General features: G+C 43.7%; 1 protein-coding gene across 5 annotated transcripts in view; it reads left to right on the forward strand.

Moving 5' to 3' along the window:
• The first annotated feature begins 3,371 nt into the window (after positions 1 to 3,371).
• Positions 3,372 to 21,321, forward strand: part of PLEKHH1 (pleckstrin homology, MyTH4 and FERM domain containing H1) — a 53,715-nt gene continuing 35,765 nt past the window's right edge. For 2 of the 5 annotated variants that reach the window (XM_035113746.2, XM_060273956.1), the window contains exons 1-5: positions 3,373 to 3,765; positions 12,200 to 12,365; positions 17,957 to 18,019; positions 19,886 to 20,029; positions 21,130 to 21,213. In XM_035113746.2, coding sequence (XP_034969637.1) covers positions 12,240 to 12,365; positions 17,957 to 18,019; positions 19,886 to 20,029; positions 21,130 to 21,213 — 417 coding nt within the window. In that variant the 5' untranslated portion in view covers positions 3,373 to 3,765; positions 12,200 to 12,239. Of the gene's footprint in view, positions 3,766 to 3,817; positions 3,880 to 12,199; positions 12,366 to 17,956; positions 18,020 to 19,867; positions 20,030 to 21,129; positions 21,214 to 21,321 lie in introns of those variants that run through there. The other 3 variants (XM_060273939.1, XM_035113737.2, XM_060273934.1) reach the window with 3 other exon arrangements.

Raw genomic sequence — 21,321 nt, forward strand, 5'->3', positions numbered from 1 at the left:
TGATGTGCTTTCGAACTGCTACCATAGGTGGGCAGGAGCTGGGACCGAGCAACAGGAGCTCACCCCGTTGCAGGGATTCGAACCGCTGACCTTCTGATCAGCAAGCCCTAGACTCTTTGGTTTAACCCACAGCGCCACCTGGGTCTCTAGCCTGTAGAGGGTAGTAACACACAATGTTTGCATGTTCCACACATGCCTTCTGTTCCTGAACTGCTTCACTGCCCTGTGTGACAGTTCTTAGGAAAGGAAAAATAATATCCTGGGTTTGGTCATCCCAAGACCTACTTCTTTGGAGAAATACCTCCAAATGACTCTACCCCCCTTGAAAATATATGGGAGGAGCAACAACAACAATAACAACAACAGGGTATTTAGTTTCCAATGCCTTTGTGACATAACACCACCAGCCAATATGCTAGTGCATATGGGAAGACTGAGTGAGACCATACTGACAATACTAGCTCAGTATTGCTTCCCCTGATTGACAGAGGCGTTCCTGAGTTCCGGACAGGGGATTTTCCTGGCCTTATTCTGGATATGCTAGAGACTGATGCTGGAATCCTCAGTGTGCAAAGCATGTGCTCTGCAACTGAATTTTGGTCATTCGTTATTCCTCTTTTAATCGTATTACTTCACCATAACACTGAACACTGACAAATATTCAACTACTGCTGGTTCAAAAGATTGCCAAGCAACCAACAAGTTCTCTAAAGTGGCATTAGATGAGGCTGGATGGATGGATAGACAGACAGATAATTATATTTATATTCCACCTTTCCTCAAGGGAGTGTTCATGGTTTCCTGCCCATTTTGTCCTCACAACAACTCTGTGAAGTAGGTCAGTATTGGCCCAATGTCACCTAGCAAACTTCATGGCTGAGAGGTATTTTTTTAAATCCTGGTCTCCTAAAGTCCTAGTTCAGCACTAACCATTGCACCAAGCTGGCTCTGAGGCAAAAGCTCACAGGGGAACAAAGCCAGGTTGTTAGCTTCCCTCCTCCATGACTCTCATTATTCAAGCTTTCCTGTGGAACTCACTTGCCTGGTCGGTCTTTGGCCACTTTTGCAGTACTTGGGAAGTAAGAGTCAACAAGGAGTTAGAAATAGGTGCTAATAAATAAATATGCTGGTAGGTGAGGAAGAACCAAACAAGGATACAAACATATGTGACTGAAGGGCTGTGGAGAGAAGACAGGAAGTGCCATGTTTTGCTTGCTGGACCTGGAAAATTAGAGCCAGGACTTGTGGAAAGACAGTGGGGCAAATAAGCAGGAACGAGCACAACTGCTGCTTGGGCATGGACCCCCCCCCCAAAAAAAATATTCCCAAGCAAACACCTCTTTCAGTCAGGACAATGGTATAACAGTAATACGGTAATTTAAATAGCCTTCATGATTCATAACTGCTTGATTTAGCAGGTAAATTGATGTTATCTTGTAAACAGAATCCACTAGGAATGCTTATGCTAAGTAATATATAAAAATACCATTGAGAGCCCTAGTTTATGTAGCTAACTCATTGGTTGCTGCTTATACCAGACTAACTGCACAATCCTAAACATGCTTATTACACAGAAGTAAGTACGCGGGTAGAGTGACGCGGGTGGTGCTGTGGGTTAAACCACAGAGCCTAGGGCTTGTCGATAAGAAGGTCGGCGGTTAGCATCCCTGCGACGGGTGAGGTCCCGTTGCTCGGTCCCAGCTCCTGCCAACCTAGCAGTTCGAAAGCATATCAAAGTGCAAGTAGATAAATAGGTACTGCTACAGCGGGAAGGTAAACGGCATTTCCGTGCGCTGCCCTGGTTCGCCAGAAGTGGCTTTGTCATGCTGGCCACATGACCTGGAAGCTGTATGCCGGCTCCCTTGGCCAATAACGTGAGATGAGCGCCGCAACCCCAGAGTCGTCCATGTCTGGACTTAACAGTCAGGAGTCCCTTTACCTTTTTAAGTCCCTTGGAGTTCAGTGGGACTTATCTCTGTAAGTAAGGCTATGTACACAGCCCTCACAATTGTGTTCGAGTCACATTTGCACACTCTTGTACACACCAAATAGGGGCTGGGGAGGTTGAACCCGGTGTGCATTACCTGTTTGGTTTCCCTGCCGCTGCAACCCGTGTCATTTGCACATGGACAATGACTGTCTCAAATGCACACACATCAGCTTAACTGTGAAGTGAATGTGCCTTAGGCTTTCCCTTCATATTGAAGTTAGTTAAAAAGAAAACACATCAAACAATAGTATTTTTCAAGAAACCACGGGCCAGCTCTGTATTGTGGATAACGTCGTGTGTAGACAGATTCAAACGCCAGCACACACCAGAGCCAGAGTAAATGGTAATGTGTGCACAGTCTGAATGCATTTAGGATTGCAGTGAAGACTGAGTTGCTCCCTATATGATGCGGTGTGGTTGCATCACTCCAAGCACTACCAGCGTGGCTAAGATCCACTTTCCTTTTATAACTTAGACATGTATAGATCATATAGAATGAATGAATGAATGAATTTATTAATACAGTCGCAGACCAACATCAACACGCACAATATCACAGATCATAAAACATATCAAAAATACAAAGGACAGTATGAATATAACAAGGATTTAAATATAAAAATCAAAATTAATTGTTAGCGTACCCCCTGTAGTTAACATTTAGTGGTTTAATCATTATGGGATACCACTTGCTTCCTGCGATTGATTGCAGACACACAGAATTTGGCTACATTTAATGTAGTCTTGGGATTCTTGTCCTCTAGCAGTAGTTTTAAACTATGATGTTCAGATTCTTTCATGGACTTTTGCAAAACAGGTGTAATAAAAGTCAAACGTATATCCTCATAAAAACGACAACGTAGCAGTACATGTGAAGCAGTTTCTACTTCCATCGAGCCACAAGGGCAGACCCGTGCTGTATATGGTTTACCCTCAATAACTAAGACCACTTGCGTATTATTAGGCCAACACATGCGGAAAGGGCACAATTCGTTGCTGGATTGTGTGCTACAGTATTTGAACCAAAATGTCTTGGCTTTCCTTCCCCCCAACTCCTCCTCCCACAAAACCTTTTTATCTTTTGACATTTTTAAAAAAATCATAATCAATCATTATTCTAGAACCCAGCTGCTTAAAAAATAATTCTCTTTCAAATTCCTTATTTCATTTTTTAAAATCAAATTTAGGATTTGTGTATTGTGTTGTTGGATGTTGTGCAGGGGTATGTACATGGGCGTAGCCAGGGGGGCAAGGGGGGCAGCTGATCTAGAGTGAGTATTTCTTCTCTGGGACAATGCCTGGCCAAGCTGAAATGAAAGAAAACGTGACAAGAGCGCTTGTCAGTACAAAAGAAGGCCATTTCCCACACAGACACACAAAAGATCACAGAGAAATCCTGTGGGTGGGAAGTCAGTTCCCTGCTGTTTTATTTTGGAGGGGAGGCAGCCTAACCTGATATATGTATTATTGTCAGGCAAGGGGTTAAAAGTGTAGTGCCGATGATGTCAGTTCCTGTGCTTCTTTGGAGGGCTGGCTGTGCTATTTGAGCCAGGCTCTCCCGCTTGAAGGAAAAGAGGGAGAAAAGAGGCAGAGAACGGGGAAAGGCTGAATGGGACTCGAGCGTAGCTGTTGTGTGCATGACTTTCGTGAGATCCTCTTCCCCCTCAGGGCAGCAGCCCTCGTTTGCCTCGCAGGCTGGAGGTGAGCGGCAGGAGGATGGCAACACTCTGTTCCTGAGCACAATATAACCTTGTTCTGACCAAGAACAATACAAGGTCAGTCGCAACTTGGGGCGGGGGCGGGGGGAGGCTTCTGCTATCTTTGCGCTTTGCTTCCAGTGCCCGGCTTGCCTCAGCCCTCCCTGCTGCTGCTAGAGCAGCCTGCCCAAGGTGAGAGGCTGGGGGGCTGGGGGGGGGAGATCTTTGCTTTTTCTTTTTACAGGTAGGTAGCCGTGTTGGTCTGAGTCGAAACAGAATTAAAAAATTCCTTCAGGAGCACCTTGAAGACCAACTAAGTTTTTATTTTGGTATGAGCTTTCGTATCTGAAGAAGTGTGCATGTACATGAAAGCTCATACCAAAATAAAAACTTAGTTGGTCTTTAAGGTGCTACTGAAGGAATTTTTTAATTTTGTTTGCTTTTTCTTGTTATTTCCAAAACTGATTTAAGCGGGGTTTAAAACTGTAGGGCAGAAAGGGATGATTGCTATAACCTGTCTGTACTGTGTACTGGAAATCACTAGCTGTGGTGTTGTATTACTTTGATACCTTCTTTCATTTAAAATTACTAGGAGAGAAGGGAGTAGGTAAATGTCCTCTTTTATGGAATGTGTTATCTTATTATTACAGATGACTTGGTGTGAACTGGTTATGACCGATGTAATGAATGGGTGGTGTAAACTAGCAGCCTTAACCATTGCCGTCTCTGGCAAATAATAAACAGTTTGGGGCTTCAATTCTAAACACATTCAGGTTAGAGAAACAAGCCTCACTGAACTCCAAGGGACTTACTTCTGCATCAACATATTTAGGATTGTGGTATTGGTCTTTTAAAAACAGCTGACACAGAGAATTGGTGCATTAACCAAGACTATCAAGGGCACAGTACTTTTATTTACTGCCTAAGATGGGTATTGCCTAGTGGAAGGATGGAGTTTACAAGAGAAACGTAACTCTATGGTTGCTTTACCTGCTAAATTAAGCAATTAAGATTCTCCTGAGGACTATTTGTTTAAACTTTAAATGATTACCATGTTAGCCTTATCTTCAATAGCTGTGGTGTTTGCTTATGGTTATTTCTTTTTGTTCATGTATTGAACAAGCTCTAGGTGGCTTACAAAATTGATAAAATCAACATCAGCACATAAAATCAATTAAACATAAATTGGAATAAAACATACACAAGTAGCATTAAAGCAGCAGAAAGATAAAACCACAGTTTAAAAAATCCCAGTTTTTAAAAGTGCTTTGTGCTTTTACCTGAAATTTAAAATGAGGCGCATTGATGATTCATCTCGTTAGGAACCTCATTCCATAACTGTGAGGCTACAACTGAAAAGGCCTTGTTCCTTCCCACAATTGATTTAGGTGCTTTTATAAATGGGATGCAAAGCACGGTGCATTTTATGAATCTTAAAAAGCAAAAGAACAACAAATGGGATATGTGATTAATTTAGGGAGCGGCTCTCTCTGAGATATGCAGATGCAAACCACAACATGCAGTGCTTATACAACAGTATTACAATGGAATCGTGATTGTGCCACCATCTTGCCTGGTTAGGCACACATGCACAATTTTTAAAGTGTAGTGTCCTCCATTTGTTTCACCAACAAAACCTTTAGAGCAGCAGTTATCATATTAAATACCATGTCCATACTAGCTCCAATGGGGTGCATAGTACCTCTGGTGGGGAACACATCATGTTCCTTCTGGGGTAGTTTGTCCACCTTTGGTTCCCATGGATGCTGACAATAACTAGCTCCCAAAAGAGCCTGTACTAAACTCATTGTGTTATACCCAACTTAAGTCATACTCCAACTAAACCCATTGAAATCAATGGACAAGTAACTTCTGTCCATTAATTTTAATTGGTATGCTTTGAGTATGATTGATTAGTTGGATATAACCCCCTGAGACTAGGCAATATTTAAAATTGGCAAAGCTCTCATTGAGCAGAATAATCTTAACAGGAGCTTGAAAGTGATCCCCTTGTGAATTGCCTACCTTTGCTTTCTTTCATAATTACAAATATATAATGCTATTTGCAATGGAATAACCCACACAAAAGTGAGTAACAGTTTGGTAGTGCTTTTTACCAGCTGCATACAGTTTGAGATGAAACCAGATGATATAGATATAAAACTTCTGAAGTGGTAAAGTGAAGTGCAGTCCTAAAATGCCTGTTTCCCCAGGTAAATGTTTATAGCATTGCAGCCTTAATTTGAGATGGCAAATGAGCACAAGTGGCCGGAAACAGTCTTTAGAATTACATCTTGGTGCAAGTATATATGAAACATCAGGATTGCAATATCTAATGAATTAGAAACATTTTAATTGACAAGAATATACAGTAGTCCAGGTCGGGTCAGACCAAGACAGAATAGTGTGTGGTCCTATGTACTTCCCTTGATGTGGACACTATACTGTATATCTGTTGTTGAACTTGCAACCCAGAATTGAAATTGGGTACCCCTAAAACTCATATGTGGGACGCAGGTGGCGCTGTAGGTTTAAACCACAGAGCCTAGGGCTTGCTGATCAGAAGGTCGGTGGTTCGAATCGCTGCAATGGAGTGAGCTCCTGTTGTTCAGTCCCAACTCCTGCCAACCTAGCAGTTCGAAGACACGTCAAAATGCAAGTAGATAAGTAGGTACCACTACAGTGGGAAGGTAAACGGCGTTTCCATGTGCTGCTCTGGTTCGCCAGAAGCAGCTTTGTCATGCTGGGCACATGACCTGGAAGCTGTATGCCGGCTCCCTTGGCCAATAATGCGAGATGAGCGTCGCAACCCCAGAGTCGGTCACGACTAGACCTAATGGTCAGGGGTCCCTTTAAAACTCATATGATTATTTGACTAAAGATTTCTTTACTTGGATGGCAGCCCTATGTAATGCATGTGTTTGTAAAGAAATGTAATTGCATTCATATGTATTTCGTGTGACACATATATATTAAAAATGCTATGTTGATTAGTTTGTATACCTTTGACGTAATGAGAAGTGAAAAAAGAAAGGATAAATAGTTGGGTTCTGCTACGTAATGGTTATGTTGGATGCAAAATCAACATTTTTGGGTAAATAAACTGTGTTTTTAAAAAGACATATGCAAAATAGTATGGACATGTTTTCTCCAGAAAACTGCATGTACTACCATTATAACCTCTAAGATCAAGCCTTAATGCTGAATCCTTGATTACATTTTTTGCATTCTTCTCTGGATAGATGCATTCATAGTGGATATCATAAGATTGTCTGCAAATGGCACAATACACCTACTAATCTAGTACTGCAAAGTGATTTATTATTGCAAAATGGGTGGTAGGCTTTTGATTATGATGAATACAATTTGTTCTGAGCTCTTGTAACTTTTTTTTAAAAAACAAGCAGATAGCAGAAAGAAGACAAATCCAGTGTTTTTTTTCTAATCACTACAAGGATTTCTGTTCAATTTTATCTCTTGATACAAGCAAGGACTCAGCTGGTTTTATGCTGTGTCTTTCACCTCAAGCCTGTTCTCCCACCAGGAAAGAAGGCTGTCCACGACTGCTTTATAAGGAATACTGTAGATCCAATGTTGCCTTCCTACAATAAGGCACCAAGTTCTGCTTAACAAAAGGCCTTGGTAGCTGAGTAACTAAGGGCCAACTCTTTAGCTTTTTGGCCTTGATATGGAATTTTACTGCAGCTATGCCTGTTAGGCTTTTCCCTATTCATATATATGTTATGACGCTTATTTTCAAGGACTGCGTCTTCTTATCATAGCATTTGATAAAGCTCCTACTCACTCTGCCGAGGCTTTGTCCCGACACCATCTTTTCCTCTCCTATCGACTGCATAGTCTAAGGTTACCAGATTTTTTCAAAGAATCCGGGGCCATTTTTTTTGAAAGGGGGGGGTATTTTTAAAATTTTAAACAAACAAACAAACAAACAATATCTTCTCTTCTGTGGTCTCCTCTGTCACGTGGCCTTCCTCTGGGCTGCAGCCTGCTCTCTTGGAGCACTAGCCACCATGGAGTAGGCTCAGGTTGGGCCTGGGCTCGGCCACATGTCCTTGCTCTGCCGGTGCTCTCCTACCTCTCTGCAGGGGCAGCAAGGTCAGGGCTCCCCTCTTTTTCCCCCTTCCTCTCTCTCTCTCCCTTCTCCTCCTCTCCTCCTTCTCACTGCATCAGCTCCGGGGTTTTTACTGGCCCTGGAGTGGGCCGGGTGGCCAGGTGCTCTCGCACCTGGCTTGATTTGGGTTGCGCGGGGGGGGTCAGCGGTTCCCCCAGTTGACGTGCCAAGTGTCCCTGGTTCCCCCTCGGCAGTGGTGGCGGCAGGCTCAGCAGCCCGGAGCCAACCTGGTAGTGCAGTGGCTCTGGCTGGCTTCAGGAGCTGCTCAGTGCCATGGTGCCTGCCATTTTGCCACGGCAGAACTCCCCATATGATGTGTCTTGTGCCGTTGAACCAATCACACAACATTCATTCCCTATTAATAAATCTACAACACTTAAAATATAGATCCTGGGACATTAAATGAAATCCGGGGACATTCCAGGGACGGATTTTGTCTGGGGACAGATTTGTAAATCTGGGGACTGTCCCCGGGAAACGGGGATGTCTGGTAACCATAGCATAGTCATAACAGAATCTTGCTCAGTAGCGGGGCACTGGTGGAGGAATGGGGGTGTGGAGGGAGTGGATTGCCCTGGCACCACTATTCCGGTAGGGTGCCATCGCAGCGACACACCCCCCCCCCGGGACATGTGCGCGCCAGGCACCATGCCCCCACAGACGGCACAGTACCCCCCCCAGAACACGCACCATGCCCCTGCGGATAGCTTGCCATGCCCTCGCGGGCAGCGGGCCACACCCCCGGGATGTGCACCACGGCCCCTGGGGTGCCAGCCATGCCCCTGCCTGCTCCCTGCCCCCGGTAGTGGAGCATGCAGCTTCACCACTGGGGGTGGGGTGCCACCGCTCACCTGACTGCTGGTTAGTTCTGTTGCTATGGCTTTTTGAGAAGTAGATGGGAAGGAAGGAGGCTGCAGCAAGGTTTGTGCGGTACAGATGCAGCAGCAGAACCAATTGAGTGCCTCCTTCCAGTGTGTTTCCACCCTTCCAAGGTCTGCCACCTTGCCCTTCACCCTCTGCCACTCAGTGAACAGCAGTGATGTGACTGATCAGAGGCCATGTGATCCATACTGTCCGATACTGATCTTTCCATATTGCAGTGAAAGAAGTTATATACCGTTGTCTTCAATGCCTGGACAATACAATTTTCATTATTCTTTAGTGTTTAGTATGTGTGTTCCATTTCAATGGAAAAATAATGGAGTGGCGGACCTGAGAATTAATTGGAGGTGGGGAGGGGCTCTCCCTTGCTTGAGTGTTTGCTGGACAGCAATCCATTGGCAATGTTCCTCTAGCTCTGGGTGGCCTTCATTGAGCAGGGGGTTGTACCACCGTAGGTAGCCTACAAGGCCCCCTCCAACTCCACAAATCTGATGATGAGCAAGTTTCTTCCTCACCGTCTCCTAGCCTTGGCATGTCAGGTTTGATAAGATGCGAGTGGAGACGACCAAACTGGAAATGCATCATCTAGCCATTCTTCAAAATAGACTACTCCATTCTGTGGTAAGTGGTCCATAGGATGCAGTATAAAAAACCTGCAACTCAATCCATTACATGTTTTCTTGAAAGTAAGTCCCACTAAGATCACTTTCTGGTACTCATGCTTAGGCAGACCAGGTAATTAATGTGATAGGGACATGTGCTCAGTAAAATCTTTAAAGGAGTATTTCCTGTCTCTGTATGTTCATTTTATATGGATGTTCTGTCATTCTGGATTCATGTGATGGGACCCAGGTGGCGCTGTGGTTAAACCACTGAGCCTAGGGCTTGCTGATCAGAAGGTCGGCGGTTCGAATCCCTGTGACGGGGTGAGCACCCGTTGCTTGGTCCCAGCTCCTGCCAACCTAGCAGTTCGAAAGCACGTCAAAATGCAAGTAGATAAATAGGAACCACTACAGCGGGAAGGTAAACGGCGTTTCCATGTGCTGCTCTGGTTTGCCAGAAGCGGCTTTGTCATGCTGGCCACATGACCTGGAAGCTATACGCCGGCTCCCTCGGCCAATAATGCGAGATGAGCGCGCAACCCCAGAGTCGGTCACGACTGGACCTAATGGTCAGGGGTCCCTTTACCTTTACCTATGGGCAATTAATTCAGTGCCCCCACATCAGTTCAGTGCTCTGAAGCTCACAACAGCTTGATGCAATCATGAATCAGCCACACCTGGTGGCAAAAGTGATCAGGAATGGATAGACTGGATAGACAGAGGGCAGCAGAAAAATACAGTGCTCCTCTGCCAAAACATTTCAGCTGTGTTCTTATGTGAGCTGAGTGTTCAGACAATATCTATCTATCTATCTCCATTTCCATGGCTGACTGTACTATTGACTGTACATTGACTGCATCAGTGCAGCCCTCATTCCCACATCCAACAGGGTGGAATGGATTAACGCTCAAAGGCAGATTTCCAATGAAAAACACGAAAAACTGTGCCTGCAAGCTTTTCTGCTCGTTAATTAATTCAGCTTTCTTTTTCATCACTCTAGTAGTCATAGGTGACAAAAAATTACATATATGCAGGATGGCCGAGGAGAGAGGGAGCATTCCATCACTTCTCTGTGACCAACACAGAAACCAAGTGGGCTGCTGCAGGAGTGAAGTCCCCCTTTCCTCATGCAGCTCAGAAATGCTGCAGGAGGCTCCCCATCTCTCCACTGGCAGCCCTCGGCAGGCTGGTAAAAAAGTATATATTGGGGGCTGTCGCCTTTTGTGGGCTTATTTGCAAGGCTGAATTACAGTAAATCACCAGAATAGTTCCAAAGTTTTTAATTTCTGTGCTCAGCCCTCCAGCTTTTCAGCATATCTTTCAATTTCCATTCATTAAATTTGGGGACAAGCAAAAGGGACTTCCAAAGGAGATTAAAATGGACAAAGGGCCTTAGCTAAATATTTTTCAGACTGTGGCAATGAAATATAATGAATGAGGCTTTATCTTTGTTCTCTCTTATTATCTGTTTCACTTGGATAATTCATAGCCAAAGCTTTGTCGTGGAAGGGCTTCTGTCATCCATGAGGACACTTAGTGCATTGTGTCTTCTGCTGCCCACTTCAATTAGCTCATGGGCTTCTAATGAAAGGGACATATTGGCTATGTGAATTTTAAGTGTTAGCTAAGCAACAGGCCTATGGTTCCTGCTCTTGTAGCTGAACCTACATACCAGGAGATTAAATACGCACTGACAGGCTTCCAGAATGACCCTGGGAAACATTAAGAGTTAGTGCAGCTTGGTGGTCCAAAAGATAGCTAAACTGGGGGGGGGGAGACCATATGGAAACCAAAGAAACTTTGATAATGTGATCTTTAGGAGCTGATAAGAAGATTCTGTTAACTCTTTCACTACACAGTCTGGAACAACAGTGAGTTTATACCATCCAAGGGCTTAGGCTGTTTGCGTTTGCCTAATCTTCTAATCAGGCTTGTTTGAAGCTCTTGTCCTGGAAGTCTTAGTTGTTAAAAAGTTTGTTTACAATGGGAATCTTCATTTTGGATTCTCCTAAACTTCCCGAGTGTTTAACATTTGAATGCAGAATTGGTTTTGTGTAACTGACATAGAGTCTAGAGTTGAAAAGGGTCCCCATGGGTCATCTAGCCCAGCCCCCTGAAATGCATAGTATAATGCTACCATGGCTAGATTGCAGGAGGCAGTGATTTCCCATGCATACAGGGGAAATTCTCCTGTTAGGGAACATCCACCCCATATGCGGCTGCCTGATGATCATCTTCCAAAGCAACTACTCTATTTTGAACTTAAAAATGGAAAGCGTAATGCTGGTGGTCAATAAAAAAGGTTTAAAGACTGTCTCAAGGCAAATCTAAAGAAATGTAGTATAAACACTGACAACTGGGAAACACTGGCCTGTGAGCGCTCCAGTTGGAGAACCACCTTTACCAAAGGTGTCATGGGCTTTGAAGACACTCGAACTCAGGACGCAAGGGAGAAACATGCTAAGAGGAAGGCACACTTGGCAAATCCACACCGTGATCAACTCCCACCCGGAAACCAATGTCCCCACTGTGGAAGGACGTGTGGATCCAGAATTGGCCTCCAGTCACTTACTGACTCATTGTTAAAACCGTGTTTATGGAGGACAATCTTACTCAGCTACGAGTGATCACCAAAGAGAAAAGAGAGATGTTTAAGACACATCCAATGCATGTTTTAAGCTCATTACTTGCCCCAGAGAATCTCCAGACCTGTAGTTTCTTTGGGGTACTGAGAATTGTAACAGTGAGGGGAAAACTTCCATTCCCAGGGTTCTTTGGGGGAAGTCAAAGGAATGTATTTTAAATGTGTATTGGATGTGCTTTAAAAAATATCTGTAAAGACAATTCATATAGCATTTTGGACATTTGTCTTTTTTTCTTTGTCTTGCTCACTTAGGACATCTTGAGGTCGGTCTAGGGAGAAGAAGGCATTCAAAATGGCAGAGGTCGCTGTTGAGAATGGCAGCTGCATGGACTGGCAGAAACGATGCCTTGCATTGGAGACACAGCTCTTCAAATTCCGCCTGCAAGCTAGCAGGATCCGGGAGCTTTTGGCTGAGAAGGTGAGGCAAAAGCTACATTTTGTAACCAGTCTTTGTTGCATATTCTTAAACCTTTGGATGAGGTTAGCCAGTAAGAGAGACTGTGATCCCCCATTATGAGGCCAGGGACATATGTTTCAAAATCAAGTCTTTATGATGAAAAACCAAACAGTTTCAACTTAAATTTGACAAAGTACCCTATAAGAAGGTCTAGAGAAATTGCCTGCCATGTTTTAATTTGCTTATTAAAGGACTGATTTTTTTTATTTAAAAAATTAATTCCTCTAAGTTAACAACATTCTGAAATATACACTAATTAATCACAGTAACACCAACTGCAGTAGAATATCACAATAAAAACTGCCATTAAAACATACATGAAAAAATTAATTCTAAATGTTAGCTTATGCAAAAATGTACTTGGCTTAAGTTTCAGTTTGAGCAGCCTGAGGATGTGGACAAGAACTCGGATGGCTTTGAAATCATGGTTTCAGAACCTGATTCCCACCCTATCCACGTGTTTGTTATTTAAACCCCAAACCCTCTTTTGTTCATTGTTGTTGTTTAGTCGTTTAGTCATGTCCGACTCTTCGTGACCCCATGGACCATAGCACGCCAGGCACTCCTGTCTTCCACTGCCTCCCGCAGTTTGGTCAAACTCATGTTCGTAGCTTCGAGAACACTGTCCAACCATCTCGTCCTCTGTCGTCCCCTTCTCCTAGTGCCCTCCATCTTTCCCAACATCAAGGTCTTTTCCAAGGATTCTTCTCTTCTCATGAGGTGGCCAAAGTATTGGAGCATCAGCTTCACGATCTGTCCTTCCAGTGAGCCTTTTGTTCATTAGAAATCCTAAATTTAAATCTTTACCCAGTCAATGTTTTCAGAAAGAATTCCAGCAGAATGGTGACAGCACAATAAATAAACTTGTCTGATTACTCCTGCACTTTGCCGAGCACCTGACTGTTGGACACCCCTGTGGAAAGGGAAATGAAGACTCTGGAGTTAATCCAGCCCTAGGGGTGTAGGTGTGTCAAGCTACCCTTTGTTGAGATTAGGGAGCAGTTTGGTTCAGTGATCAGGTTACTCTGTAACTGGCTGTATGGTTTTGTGATGTGGTTTTTCCTCTGAAGGCCAAAGAGTAAGCAGTTAAAGGCTGCAATTCAACAAAGCCTTGTCAGAAGTGCTGGGAGCGAGGGGAGGTTTTCTTCATCATTTTCAGGCTAACAGGATGGTTGAAAGGTATATATTTGCCTTAGTGCTGAAAATGAAAACTGACTAATTTATTTATTTGTAATTTAGTCAGTGATTTAGTAAGTCAGTCAAACAATTTAAGAATTGAATCACACAATTCTAATACACAACTTAAAGTTCCGGAATTTCAGTCTTAAGGGCTAGTTCACGCATTTGTTTGCTAATTTCCCGCCCCTCAACAAATTCCTAGGGCAGTTTATAGTGACTCGTTTGATAACTGCAGCGTCAAGTGGTGACTCGTATGTACAGCATGAGTGAACAAACCATAGGATGCCCATGCATATCCCTGCATAGCTCTTCAAATTCAATGTTGTTGTTTTTTTAAGGATTTAGTTCACACATTCAGCTTTGAATGTTCACCTTTTGAATTGCCTAGTGATAACTTAACAAGTGACTGCACACACACACACACACACACATACAGGTGAACCTTCCCCAAGTCCTTAATAAACATGTGGAGGGTTGTTAGAATGCTGCCTTAATAAAAGTTCTTTGCACTGCGTTCTGCCATGCCTCTCTTGAGAAACTCAAAACAAATGCAATGCTAGTAATGATACTGTTCAAATGTTTTTTGGAAGCTTTCCACGGAAATTAAAGTATGCTGGAGTTTAGAATTGTATGCATTGTATGCCTTTACTTGCACTCGGGGGTTTTTTTTTTCCATGCAGTTGCACACACTGAGGAGAAAAGGGGTAATATTCTCTTGATGAGTGACATGGCAGGGTGTTGCCATGGCAGCATGATGACCCTGTTACAAATGAGCTGTGGGGCCTCTCAGGAGAGAGAGAGAAAAGGACACAAGAGAGAGAGAGAGAGAGAGAGAGAGAGAGAGAGAGAGAGAGAGAGAGAGAGAGAGAGAGAATGGAGAGAGAAAATGGAGCTGAATCTAATTAATGCAAAGGAGTACAAATCCAAAGAAAAATACTTTGATTCTGGCAGGAATGCCTGACTAAGCTTAGAAGTGGAGAGATGTGTACACAGGATTTCCTGGGTGCTTTTCTCATGGGCTCATTTGAAGGGTGTTCATACTGACTGTTAATGCATCTTCACCCAGTTAATCTAGAAATGTGTTCAAGAATCTCATGTCTTTAGTAACTGGCATTTACTTACACAGTTGTGCACACAACAGGAAAGAGGGGTAATATTCAGTTGATGAGTGACATAGCAGACTGTTGCCATGGCGGCATGATTGACCCTGTTAACAAATGAACTGTGGGCCATGAATCTTTGGCCACTCTCCTCACCTTTGAGACATCAGTCTGTTCAGTAATAGGGCTTTATCTTTCTACAGCACGTGGGAGAGGACGGCTTGGTGGGCTAGTGATCAGAAGCGTAGGAACCGAATTTTAAACATCTCGTTTCAGTGTTTGTTTCACAGTTAATTAGCCGTGCAGTGCAGTTTTCTCATCAGTATCACAAAACATGATACATGGAAAGTGCAATCTGACTGCTCAGCTTATTGTTGGTTTGCCCCTGGGGAACCTTGAATAACACATGAAACTCAAAAAGCACCATGAAATTAACACTCTTGTCTGATGTAAAACAGAGCAGCAGTTTTAACATCCCACAGCAAGGCAATGAAGTGGTGAGAAGGAAGATGAATACTAATTATTTTTAAACTGAGTCAGGCTACATGGATTTTTATTAGCTTATCTGGAGGTTTGGCAGGCTGTCAGGGGTTGCCAGGAGATCTCTAAATGAATGCAGACGGTTTCAGTATCCATTCAGTTGGGAGGTAAGTAGAGTTCTTCTGTTCTCAAAGAACCCAGGTTCCTTGGGGAGATCAGACTCTAAAATGCTGGTTTCGTTCAGCTTACTCATGAGAGACAGTGGACCATGCCAAAAAGTAGTCAGGTGTCATAGTGTTACAGTTGCCATCGTTCACAAGAACGGAAATATAACCAATAATGTGCAAATGTTAATGTCTGTGCAGTGACCTATGGTATTGCAATGAAGTTGAACTTTCAGTTTGGGACAAAAAGGATGTTAATTTCCAAATATCGTTCCAAATAGGGGTGTATGTGGTGTTAGAGGAGGGGCAGTCCCCCTCTGGTGGGTGACATGTCGTGCTCCTTCTGGGATAGTTTGTCCACCTTTGGTCCTCACCCTGCACTCAGCTCTCACCTGTGGCTCCTAGAAGCTGTCGGCATGTGGCAGCAGCCACACCCCGGGAAAGGGCTTTGACCGGCCAGCTAAACCAGGTGAGGGTAGTCAATGAGTTTCAGACCCTTGGTGAGTTAGGGAGTTCCCCTGCATGCGAAGACAGGATGCAGTGGATTGAGTGGACAAGAAAAAGAGTGAGCCCAATGGTCAAGAAGGCGGTTTCTGTGCGTGCTGTAGAGGGAAGTGAGGGGCAGATGGGGCTTGTTAACCTGGGAAGGTTGCCCTGCCCATCTAGGAAAAGGAAAACTCTGACCCTAAACCCCCTGAAACTCTGGCTCTAAACCTTACAGGATATATTTTGGAGAATAAAAAGCTAAGGAATAAATCTGGAGTGGAGTCCATAAGACAGTTGGATGGTGCCTTGTACGCCTCCTTCTAGCAACTCCTGCAGCCAACTTATTGCTCTGCTTTCCTTTGGAGTATATCAGCGTGGCTGGGGGGGGGGGTCTTGTCATCTGGGCAGCGCAGGGCTTCCATACACACTGCCCAGGCTTGTGCCCTGGGGAGGTCACTTTGGGGCTGCTAATGCAGTGGTTTGACTTCATCCCCTGAAGTGCACTCCATTGTTTTTCTCGAGACAATGCAGAAATCACATTGATCCCTCTTCCCTTCTGGGAATAGTAACTCTACAAGGGGAGTTATTGCACTTTTACCCAAATGGGATTGCTGCTCCCCATTCAAAAGCATTGGTTTTCCTTAAACAATCCTCCAAGGAAAAAGTTACGACAATTATTAAAATTAATGAGCTCTTGTACATAAGCTTGTGAGAACAAAGAACCTATGGGACACTGACCCATAGCCCTCTTTTCCTCTCCAGCAGGGAAAGTCTGTGTGCAGATATTGTTTTCCCAAGAAGAATGTGAAAGGAGGGGAGGTAATTTAGAGGTCTTCATTAAGGCATAGGAGAAGCCAGTCCAAGACAGGGCAGGAGGAAGGAGCTGAAGACACAGCTCTGAATTGACGCAGAGAAAGCCAGATTCTTGGAGATCAGGTTTTGAGAAGAAGTGCAGGGGAAGTTACTTACATGAGATCAGGATGTTTTTAATGTAATTCCAGCTGATTTAAGATCCATACACTGCATTGGTAGTAGATCATCAGCAAAACAAGGATCAAACAGAAGCTTAGGTATAAAATTTGAATGGGGGGGAAAAAACAGCTTTCTAAAATCCTTTCATTTATTCTGTCAAAATTAATGCTGAGTCAGTGCTTCAGCATGGTATTACCGCAGCATGGCGCTGAGTATCTCTGCCAACCTGGAACACTATAATTAAGGACGCTTCTGGGGAAAATGGGGCTGTTCCTGGCAGTGCAGTTAAACCATAATTCAAGGGCATGTTTTGCGAAAGTGAATGTGGAGTGAGAGACTATAGGAGGACAATCAATCACTCAAGCCCATGAGGTGCGCACATGGGAAGTTGAAGTCTCCTGTGTAAATTGGGCCCCAAATGCCATTGAATTTTGCATAATATTTATGTCAATCTCATACCTGTGAATAACATGACATGGGAATGTGTGAGCATCGTTACTGCTTTCCCAAAGGTTTGATAAAGTAAATAGCACTCTTTGCAACAGTTTCTAGACATTAAAAGATCCTGCGCATCATAGTGATTATATAATGATGCAGAAACTATCCAAAGTCTATCAAAGAGATATGGTGAGTTGAATGCTAATGGTGAGCTGGTGGCTTCTAAGTAAGCTGCTTATAGGAGTAGAGAACAGCATATAAAATGTACCAGAGGGTATCCTTTTCAACCATATAATGAATGTCAAAATTCACTAATGAGAAAATGACAGGTGATAGCGCTGTTAAAGAGCTATGTTTTTTGTTTGATCCAGTCACATAATTCTAGAAATGCCAAGATCACAGTGACAAGTGATGGGTTTGATTCTAAAGAAGTAGTAGAAGTAGTAGTACTAGCATTACTAGTACTAGTACCGGTAGCACAGCATTTCCATGTGCTCTGGCACTCATTATGGTCCTCCATGCGCCAGTAGCTGTTTAGTCCTGCTGGCCACATGACCCGGAAAGCTGTCTGCGGACAAACGCCGTCTCCCTTGGCCTGAAAGTGAGATGAGCTCCGCACCCCATACTGTAGTTGCTTTTGACTGGACTTAACTGCCCAGGGGTCCTTTACCTTACCTTTTACCTTAGTAGTAGTGATAGTAAACCTTTTTCCCTGTCTTATTTCCTTCTGAAGATGCAAGAATTGGAGCAAAGAGTGGTTGAGGCAGAACAGAGAGCCCAAAATGCAGAGAAACAGGTAAGAGCTTCTCTGATATCACTAGTTCCATAACATGTGAAAACCTTTACAGCTGGACGGGCACCCCAAGATTTCTAATTATACAAAGGTTTTCAGTTTCAGGTGATACATTTACACCTTACAGTGTTTAATCATGTTTCAACCTTGCTGTAGCAGCGAGAGAACTTTGTTCTGTGGGCAACACCTAAAAAGTATAGCCTTTGAGTCCTTCTCCAACTCACACCCATACCATACATTTAAAACCCATGTCTCTCCCCCCGCCTGCCCCCCAAAATCATGGGAACTGCAGTTTGTTAAGAGGGCTGGGAATTTTAGCCCTGTACATTCCCCAGAATTCTTTGGGAGAGGTCATGACTATTAAAGTGGTATAGATGTGCTTTAAAACCATTGTGTGGATGTGATCACAGGGATTCTGTGGCAGATTATTCCCAGCATTTTTGGTTGCTAAGCAATTTTTGGGAACCACACAGAATTCAGTTAAGCTACCAAGCATACTATTCTTCAACGTCCCTTTTTAAAGGGGGAGGGGAAACAGTGAGTGGAAAATTACAGTCCAGGTTGGACCGCCATTTCCTGGCCAAACTTGGCGGGGTGAATCAGGCCCAGAGGCTTGGAGTTTGCTGCTGCCTGTTACCAATGGCACCACCCAGCTTGTTATCTAAGGGAAATGGAAAGGCCTTTCGAAATGCCTTAATTAAATCTGACAGGCTTAGGAAGTGGTTTAATACATCATGTGGAGCTGCCACCCCACAAACAGGTATATTGTGCAGGGGAGCAAAAGACGTCTAGGAAATGAAATGACTTGTGTGCTGAGTCCTAAAGCTGGGTGTTGTTTTTCTTCAGCACTCCAGTTCAGGGTTTTGGATGGTGTCTTCAGTGTGCTCTTACCTTCAAATAAGGAAGGCAAAATGGTTACTGTCCCAGGCATCAGACAACTGGGAGGGGCTTTTCCCTTAGACGGTAATTATTCCCAAGCTCTGATCCAGACACCGGCAGCTTGGCAGGCTGAGCTTTCTGGCTTGGGGTGCCACACGCTTGCCTTTCAAATTCAGCGTAGGGGAGAGACTGTTTGCCTCTCTCTGTCTAATGTAGACAGACAGGAGGACAAAACACAGCTTTCTGCAACTCGGGGGCCAGGAATGTCTGCTGGAGCATAACCAGCTTTCATGAAGAAATTGGCGCGTAGACTGGGAAATATCCCGCATGGCATTGCCAATCTCAATTTGAGGCCTTTGAGGAGGAGGTCAGTAGGCTATGGCCCCGGCGCCGTCAATATTTTAAAAGAGAAAAGCAGGGACTACATTTGAGAAGGTACTCTCAGGCACAAACAAATTATTTATGACATCCCCATAAAGCTTCTGTGCAAAACCCTGGAAGGGGATGGATAACATAGCTGCTGGGATGGCGAGAGAAGAGACATGTTCATAGAAAAAGAAGGGGCAGGTGCAGAATGTACCTGTAATTCATGTTTGATGTCTCATTTTATCTTGTATACTTGGGACCACCTTGCTGTCTGAAGATGGTAGGCCTTCCGGGCATTTCTTTTAATTATCTTCCGAAAAAGATATTTTCATTGAGCCTTTTGAATATTTATGTTGTATATCCACTTACCTGGAAGTGGGACTTACCGCAGACTTGGCTGAGCAGTGCTGCTAATATGATATTTTCAACATCAGATACCAGCACTCCAGCGAATGGGATTATACGAAGGGACAAATGTGTGAGAGTTCTTTAAGTAGAATCTGCCCTGCCCCAAATAAGGGTCCATTAGTGAATAAGCAGTCTATTCCCACAGAGAGTCCAATGTGTTTCCTTCCCTTTCCCCACCCATTGTCATTACAATGAAAGTGTGAGGGAATCTTTCAGGTGGAAGTTATGGAAGAGAAGCTGAAACTTGCCCACATGAAAACAGGCGGTTCAAGTGTACACAAGAAATACCAGGAGCTGGTGAGCAGAGTGCAAGAAAAGGATGAACTGATCGAGAAACTGGAGACACAGCTGGAAAAACAGGTAATTAAGCTATTTTTAGCTGGGACACACATCTTGCCTCCGCAGCCAGTAGGAAAGGTAACATCTGATATTATGGCTTCTTTTCCTGCTTCTAAAGTGCATTTATGTCTGTCTCCCCCTTCTTAGGTCAATATTTATTTACATATTCGAAACAGTTATTGCTGCCCTTGAGTAGAGTTTGCAGAAACTATAACATACATAAATAAAACAGGTGACATCCCAAATAAAATGGGCAAACACATGCAATGAAACTTCCTCTTGCTCCCCTTGCAGTGCCCCCATACGGTCCCCAAATCTGTTCTGGAGTGTTGCGGGTCCCTCTGAAGCTGATTTGAGAGAGCTGTGGCAGGGAGGGGGGAGGAAGGAAAATTCTCATTGTGTCTGCTTACACAACACTGGATATCCCCTATAATAGTGATTAATATGTTAGAATAACAATATTATTGTTTATTTATTTATGTATTTATTTAAGACTGGGAGGGGGGGAGGAATTATGCCTGGCATCTAAAGGATAATGCAGTTGGTGCCAGGCATGCTTCTCAATGGCGGAGGGAATTCCACAAACAGAATGCCAGCACTGAGAAGGCTTTCTTTTTTTTCATTATAAATAAATAAATCTAATAACTACAAACAGGTTGCAGAAAGAGAAGAAAAGAAAAGAAAGAGAAAGAGAAATCAGTTCAAAAAGAAGTAGTATGGGGCAGAAGAGTTAAGTTGTCACAACTGGCAATAATAGGAAACAGCTATTTAAGTCAATAATAAAATATATCAAGAGGGAAAAGATGCACTGAGAAGGCTCTCTCTGTTTGCCACCGGCTTTACTTTAGATGGCTGGAGCACCTGGTGGAGAAGCTCTAAATAATGACCTCAGCACATAGGCAAATTACTGTGGGGAAAGGCGTTCCTTCTGGCACCTGAGTTCAATGTTCTAGCTCTTATTTGCAGAGCAAGTTTCCACAAAGTCTCCAGAATATTCCTTACTGCTATGCAAGAATTGTGCAAGAATCGTGAGCTGCTGCCCATGGTTACACCTGCAAACTCTTCAAGTCAAATGGATCTGCTGCTGTTTTATAACATTTGTCTATTTCTCTTCTTTACAGAAGCAACTGAGAGCGGATGATGCCAAAATTGTCCAAGAAAAGGCTGCCAAAATTAAAGACTGGGTGACAGCTAAACTAAGAGAGGTGATGGCCAGTTTGTTTCTTCCACACCCCTAGTCTATAGAATTATACAACTGCATTGGCATTAAAGGGGTGCTCGCAGTGGCACCTCTGTAAGGACATCCTGCTCTG

The sequence above is a fragment of the Zootoca vivipara genome, chromosome 1 (assembly GCF_963506605.1).
Source record: "Zootoca vivipara chromosome 1, rZooViv1.1, whole genome shotgun sequence".
NCBI classification, from domain to species: Eukaryota; Metazoa; Chordata; class Lepidosauria; order Squamata; family Lacertidae; genus Zootoca; species Zootoca vivipara.